Source organism: Arachis hypogaea, chromosome 1, assembly GCF_003086295.3.
Source record: "Arachis hypogaea cultivar Tifrunner chromosome 1, arahy.Tifrunner.gnm2.J5K5, whole genome shotgun sequence".
Taxonomy (NCBI): Eukaryota; Viridiplantae; Streptophyta; class Magnoliopsida; order Fabales; family Fabaceae; genus Arachis; species Arachis hypogaea.
In genome coordinates, this window is record NC_092036.1 from 88,023,370 (window position 1) to 88,031,163 (window position 7,794).

Sequence of the window (7,794 nt, forward strand, 5' to 3'; positions counted from 1 at the left end):
TAATTGATTCATGTGAATGGTTAATGGTTTGGGTGGGTTTGTATGGTATGTGCGCAGTGCGCTCCCGGACCCAATAATATTCCCTCCAACACGTGATCTTCCTCCCTCCCCCAATGTTCCTTCTTTTTCAATTATTTAACCTTTTCTTCTTCTTCACATTCACATTCCCAACATTACATTTTCATTCTACATTTATACAATTCGATTGTACGCTATAATAAATTTGTAAAGTTGTATGGACTATGGAGGAAGCACAGCCAAAGTAAACGACGAGTTTCACAGTGTCGTTTACATAGCTTGCTTATGTTTAGTGGAAAGAGAAGCTACTTTATTGTTAACCACTCTCTCAATAGTCAATTCTCAGTGCTAGTCCAAGTCGCAACACGAAATTTTTTTATTTTCGTGTTAATATTTGTAGTAAAAAAAAAATTAAGCAATATTAATTTTAAAAAAGTAAACCAAAATTATATAAAAAATTTGCATTGCAGACAAAAATAACTTTAAAAAATACTAACAATAAATAAATTTTTGAAAAATTTAAAAATACGATAAAAAAATTAAATATTAAATATATATTTTAAAAAAATTTCAAAGTCAGATTTTAATGTAAATTTTTGTCATAATTATTAAAAAAATAATTTTTTTATTCTTAAAATTTGTTAATTTAATGTCAAATAATTTTTTTTAAAAATTTTTTTTATCGTGAACTATCACATTTTTTTGAAAATCTAGATACCAAATATTGTTCTGAATATTTTTGTAGATCTTCTAAATATTTATTCAAATAATAGCACAAAATTTAGATTAAATAAATAAGCCTTTTGCTAAATACAAAATTTTTTTAGTCATTTATAAAAAATATAATAATTATTAATTATTTTTGTCACATTTTTTAAATCATTCAATAATTATTTTATCAATAAAATTTTTCATAAATTTTTTTATCAGTAGTTGAATTATTTCAAATATCAAATTAGTAATTATCCTTAACTTAAAAATAAGGTAAAAGTATGAAAAGATTTAATTATTTAATATTTTCTCATAAAAGTATATTATAAGAATTCATATTATATTTAAAAATATTATACTCGAGTATTATAAAAATTTGCTTATTTAATATTATAAATTATTAAAATTTTTAATATTTTAAAAATTAAATTACAAAATATTTATTTTATTATATAAATATATTAAATAATATCTTAAAAATAATATAAATGTTAGGAAATTCATATTATAGTCATCAATTTCAATTAATACTATAACAGATTATTAAATAAATCCAATATAAAATCTACTAACATGAATTTTTATTAAATTTAGATTTTAATTTTTTAATTAAGTTTTAGATATTTTTATTTTAAAATTTTTAAATATTTTTTATATTAATATTAACTGCAATATTAATTATACATTGTTGGCTCTTATTTTTTAAATAAATTTAGTATTCTTTTGGAGATTTTCCCTTTTTTTTAATATAAAAATATATTTTTTTCAATTTTTTTAATTATTTAATAAAATATAATTTTTTATTATTTAATATATTTTTTCACATAATTCTTTTGTCCTATTTAAAAAGTATAAAATAAAAAATTATACTTTATCAAATAATTACAAAAAAAATTGAGAGGATCTAATTTCTTTTTCTACCTAATTTTTTCTACAGATAAAAGATTTTTTTATTAAAAAATAATTAAAATTAATTTCTTTTAATAAAGGTACTTATTAGGGAAAGAGAGAGGAAGAGAAAAGAAACAAAAAAATGTTAAAAACGGTTGAGGCAGGATAGAGATTAGAGCAGCAGCAGAAGAAACTAGACAGCAATACTGTATAGTTACGGTGTACCTCGTATTCATACGCCTTAGACAGGAGAGAGAGAGAGAGAGAGAGAGAGAGGGAGAGATGCTTACAGCTTACTTGCTTGCTTACTAGATAGATAGCTTGCTGCTACTTCATTCCTCTTCTTTTTCTTCTTTATCGTTTTCTTAGCATCGTCACAACGCTCTTTTTTTCATTCTCGCCACTCTAACTGGAAAAAGGAAGAGTCTGCTGTCATTTCAGAATCTCACTAGTTTTGGATTGTTGAGAAAGAGAGAGACAGAGAGACATGGCAGGAGGTGGAGGAGGGGGAGGAGCACCTGCACCAAAGGCAGATGAGCCACAGCCACATCCACCCAAGGATCAGCTTCCTAACATCTCTTACTGCATTACCAGTCCTCCTCCATGGCGTTTGTTCCTTTCTCTTTTCCTTTATTCCCCCTTTTTCCACACTCTTTTTTCATCAACTCTTGATTTTTATTTTTATTGTTTTCATTTTTTAAACAAGGTTGCATTTAATACTTTCTTTCCTTAGAACTATTAGGACTATTCATAGGAACATAAATTATGAGGATCTATCATTACTTCTTGATAGATTATGTGTTTTTTAAGGCAATATTGCTTGTTTGGGCAAATTTATTTATTTATTTATTTTTTAAATGTAAATTATCAAAAGTGGGTTTCTGTAAAGTATAAAAATGTTCTATTGAGAACAAACTCAGACGTTCTTAAGCTAATTGTAGTTTTATGTTTCACTAGGTAGCAGGAGAAGCTGAATTAATTTTTTTTCTTTAATAAAAGAGAATTGCTGGTGTTAATTGATGGTTCCTGCTTCGTAATTTTTCATTTAAAATGAAGTGCTTTATATTTCTTGTATTGTTGGAACCGATTTGAAGTCCTATCTGTAGACTGTAGTTGACAGACACTACTTGAAAAACTCTTCAGCTTTTTATGCTGTAATTCTGCATTGATATTCACTTTGCAATCCATTTTGATCACACCGAGTTAATAATTTTATTGAAAAATTGCAGTACATTTTATAACTCTGCTGATACCATTCAGTCAAGTCAAGAACATCTGATAATCTCTGAAAATATGACTAAGATATATGCTTTTGTTTTTTTTTCTTTTCATTGAGCTTATGATAAATTTGGGGACATTCTGATGCAGCTGAGGCTATACTTCTGGGTTTTCAGCATTATCTTGTGATGCTTGGTACAACTGTGCTAATCCCCACTGCTCTTGTTCCCCAGATGGGAGGTGGCAATGTAAGATTAAGAGACCATATATACTTGAAAGGGGGAAAAACTGTTGTGGAATAATTTGAAAGGAACATCTGACATTCTGATTATTGAAGTTTCACTTTTCTTCTATCCAAACTTTTAAGTAGGAACAAGAAAAGAAAATTAAAAGGCAATTTTTCGCAGGATGAGAAGGCAAGAGTTATTCAAACACTGCTCTTTGTAGCTGGAATCAACACATTGCTGCAAACATTGTTTGGAACTCGATTGCCTGCAGTAATTGGTGGCTCTTATACCTATGTTCCAACAACAATCTCAATTATTCTCTCTGGTCGATTCAGTGATGAACCAGATCCTATAGAGGTATTATGATAGAAAAGAGAATAAAATTTAATTCAAGCAGCAAGATATTGATTTTTGGTGCCATTTGATCACTTTATTTCTCTGCCCTTTTGGCTTTGTTTTTCCTCCTATTCAGAAATTCAAGAGGATAATGCGGGCTACTCAGGGTGCTCTTATTGTTGCTTCAACTCTTCAAATAGTACTAGGCTTTAGTGGCCTCTGGCGTAATGTTGCAAGGTTGGTTTCTCAAGTTCTTCATAAGTTAGTGCATTATATTTTTATCTCTCTTTATATATGGCTTGAAGTAATTCTAAACTGCATGTCTTTGGCGTTTATGCTGGTTATCAGTTGTGTCCCCAGCTGAACTGATGTTTGCATAGTAGTCAATCTCGCAGGATCTCGGTGGGAATCTCAGCATCCCATCCCTCCCAGCATGCATTTGAGACATGAGATCTCAGTTTTTTCAACCCAGCTGTCCCAACCGGGGTCCCAGGATCTTGGCCAAATGCCAGCCTTTTTTTTTTTGGCAAAAATTTTATATACAATATACATGAGAATCTCCCTCTATCTTTGTTCAAATCCTGCCATCCCCTGTCCCGGAATCCCAATTGGGGATGTCTGACTACTATGGAATTTTCATCAACTATGTATTCCAAATCCTAAAAGTATAAAGTAACTGAATATTCCTGTGATTGAGTGTAATATTACTAAGTGATGCAAGCTCAACTTCTTTCTTCAGGTTCTTAAGCCCTCTTTCAGCAGCTCCTTTGGTCGCACTTGTTGGTTTCGGGCTATACGAGCTAGGCTTTCCTGGGGTAAGCCTCATTTACATATCTATATTGCTCATATTCAAAGTTAATCCATAAAAAGAAAAGTTCAATATTAATCCCCTGCCCCTGGCTTGGATATAGGTTGCTAAATGTATAGAAATTGGATTGCCGCAGCTTATATTGCTAGTTTTTGTGTCGCAGGTACAGTTCTTTTAGCTTGGTCTCATACTCTCATATATATCCTACCTCTCTTAAGCCTTACCAGTTTTGATCTCAGTTTGTTTTGTGCTCTTGATTTCTTTAATTTTCAGGCATGATGGTTTTCTATAGACTGACATTGATTTTCCCGTGTAGTTTGTACCCCATGTGCTCAAAGGTGGAAAGCATGTCTTTGACCGTTTTGCTGTGATAATTACGGTTGCAATTGTATGGTTATATGCATTTCTGCTCACTGTCGGAGGGGCCTATAACCACGCCGCACCCAAAACACAATCAACCTGTCGTACTGATCGTTCTGGCCTAATAGAAGCTGCTCCATGGTTAGTTCTAGGATTTAATTGACGGGTTACTCGGTGTTTTTTCCCCTTAGCAACTCAATGATTGCAAAGTCCGAATGTCCTCAAAATTCAAATTATGGTGTACTATTTTTCAGCAACATTTTTGGGTATATTTCGTGTAAACATGTAACACTGTTTCCCGTTGCAAAATGGGATGGACACCATATGATTTGCCACCGCTGCCCAAGCTTTTTCCTTTGTTACTTCCATTCTAAGCATACTAGATCTTCATTGAAATTTTACATTCAGTTTGAAACATGAAGAATCTCTCATTGTTTTGACTTTGGTATAGCCATATGATAACTTGCTGTTTCTTCTGATAGAGCTATGATTGTGTTGTTTTTTTATAAGGATTCATGAACCCCCTCCCCTAACATTTGTCATGCTCGAACTTTTTCTATACACTTGCCTTTTTTTTGCAACTTAGAACATGGCCATAATTGTTATTTTTCAAATAAGAATCAGTTGCATCCCTAGAAATTAGTTTTCTTATACAGTTGGGGTATGCAATGTACTCATATCTCTGAAATGAATCATATTTGACTGATTTTGGATCTGCAGGATACGGGTCCCTTACCCTTTTCAATGGGGAGCACCTTCATTTGATGCAGGTGAAGCCTTTGCCATGATGATGGCATCCTTTGTTGCTCTTGTAGAGGTAATTTCTTAGTTTACTTTGTAGTTTGAAAAAATAATTCATTCTTTTCAAGTAGTTATTTTTCTTCCTATCAAATAATAATACTTTAAATAAAATTTCAAAAATGTAATTAATAGCATCATGAGTTATTTTTTTTTTCTCCTCCCCTTTTTGGAAAAACCATCAGCTAAGTTCAACTATTGCATTACTTATGCCGTTTTACATGGTTCGCTTAAGGACATAATATGAACATGTATTAGTACTGAAATCCAGCTTTCCTATGATAATGTTACTGTGTGCAATATGACACAGTGGTTGACGATTTGGGCTTGTATGCTTCTGCCATTAGTTGAAATTGTTGTTATGTGGCTGAAAATTTGCCTTTTAACTGATTAATACTGCTTAATGTGTTTTATTTGTTATTACAAGCAGTCCAGTGGAGCTTTCATTGCTGTTTACCGGTATGCAAGTGCAACACCAATGCCACCATCTATTCTCAGCCGGGGTATTGGTTGGCAGGTAGGTACACGCATGGATAGCAAATCTGCAGTTATATATCTTTAAACAATTTTATTGCAGTTTTGAATAATACCATTGGTGAACTCATGCTTGATAATAATATTGATTATTGTGCATTTTATTTATGCTTCAGGGAGTTGGCATTCTGTTATCAGGATTGTGGGGAACTGGCAACGGATCATCCGTATCTGTGTAAAGATTGAAACCTTTTCAATTTGTGTTTTCTACTTCCGTTTAAGCAAAATCAACTTCTTTGTTGATCAAAGGAATTTGTCTGGTTTCCCTACAGAGAAAATGCTGGTCTTTTGGCTTTGACTCGTGTTGGCAGTCGGAGAGTTGTGCAAATATCTGCAGGGTTTATGATTTTCTTTTCAATTCTTGGTGAGTTGAAGTATGATATTAGTGGCTTGTTCGTGAATCGAATATGCAATCTTCAATTCTTCATCCGGTTCAATGCTCACCAGCATTTCCTTGTGGTGTAGGTAAATTTGGAGCAGTTTTCGCTTCCATCCCACCTCCAATTGTTGCTGCCTTGTATTGCTTGTTCTTCGCTTATGTTGGTATGGCTAACTTAAGATATACTCAGGCATATCTTGATTTATTTTGACACATAACTAACACATTACGTTCCACTTTAATCATTTGTAGGTGCTGGAGGCCTTAGTTTTCTTCAATTTTGCAACCTCAACAGTTTCAGGACTAAGTTTGTATTAGGTTTCTCCATCTTCCTTGGCTTGTCCATTCCGCAGTACTTCAACGAGTACACGGCAATCTACGGTTACGGTCCAGTCCACACCGGCGCAAGATGGGTAATGAATGAAAGTTGTGTAGATATGATAAACCCCTGAATATGTTCACAGCTTTTCTGATGAGTTCACTCACAATAAATTTCATGTACCTTTGCAGTTCAATGACATAATCAATGTCCCATTCCAGTCAAAAGCATTTGTTGCCGGTGTTGTCGCGTATTTCTTGGACAACACACTACATAAGGACCCAACCATTAGGAAGGACAGAGGAAAACATTGGTGGGACAAGTACAGGTCCTTCAAGGGTGATACAAGAAGTGAAGAGTTCTATTCACTGCCTTTCAATCTCAACAAGTACTTCCCTTCTGTGTAATTGTGCAAATAAAGGAAGCACAACTATAGCTTCATCAAATACTTGCTTCAGTAAAAAGGGTCTCTGAAAAAGGTCTTTGATTTGATCTTTGTTCTAAATATTACATTGGATATTGTATTATTTTAGGCTTATAGAGAGCTATATGAATAGAAATATTGTAACACATTAATTTTATTGCTTTTGTTTCTGTATATGCTGATTTCTGACCTGAGATTGGATTCATGGTAGTAATGTGCATGTTTTGATTATATATTTCATTTTGTAATCCTTGTTTACTTCTCACAGTTAACTGTAATTGAAATTTCATATAATAAAACATAAAATAGGTCTCATATCACATAGGCTGTATTTTGGTATTGACTCATGCACTAAACATTATATAAGGTCAAAGGAATTTGAACAAATTGAGAACTTGTGGCAATAAGTGAACTGGCGAAAGAAATGTCAAATGAAAATGTCACATTGTCACTAAATGCTTTTGTTGTTTTTGGTCTACCATGAAACGGGTTGATATCATTCTGATTCTACCAGAATCCAAAGCCAAAATAATATAAAAATTGAAAAAAGAATAGGGTTAGAGCTAAAGAGTAGACCGATTCACACACTACTTTCCTAAGGTTGAGACTTGAGAGTTAAGAATCATGAGATAATTTGATTAAATTATTATTTAACAGTTTTAACTATTGAATACAATTTCATGAGTTTTTATTAAGAGATTAATAGTTGATTTTCCACGGTTGATATTGGAGAATTTACACCCAGTAACTTTCTTTTTTTAAAAACCTTAA

General features: G+C 32.4%; 1 protein-coding gene across 1 annotated transcript; it reads left to right on the forward strand.

The window, feature by feature from the left end:
- Positions 1-1,738: 1,738 nt before the first annotated feature.
- On the forward strand, positions 1,739-7,271 carry LOC112695739 (nucleobase-ascorbate transporter 6). Its single transcript, XM_025748203.3, has 14 exons — positions 1,739-2,228; positions 2,989-3,086; positions 3,246-3,422; positions 3,538-3,638; positions 4,141-4,216; positions 4,313-4,372; positions 4,526-4,710; positions 5,290-5,386; positions 5,798-5,884; positions 6,018-6,076; positions 6,174-6,265; positions 6,367-6,444; positions 6,533-6,693; positions 6,791-7,271. The coding sequence occupies exons 1-14, from the start codon at positions 2,108-2,110 to the stop codon at positions 7,004-7,006; spliced, it is 1,608 nt and encodes a 535-aa protein (XP_025603988.1). The 5' UTR covers positions 1,739-2,107; the 3' UTR covers positions 7,007-7,271.
- The last annotated feature ends 523 nt before the right edge of the window (positions 7,272-7,794 follow it).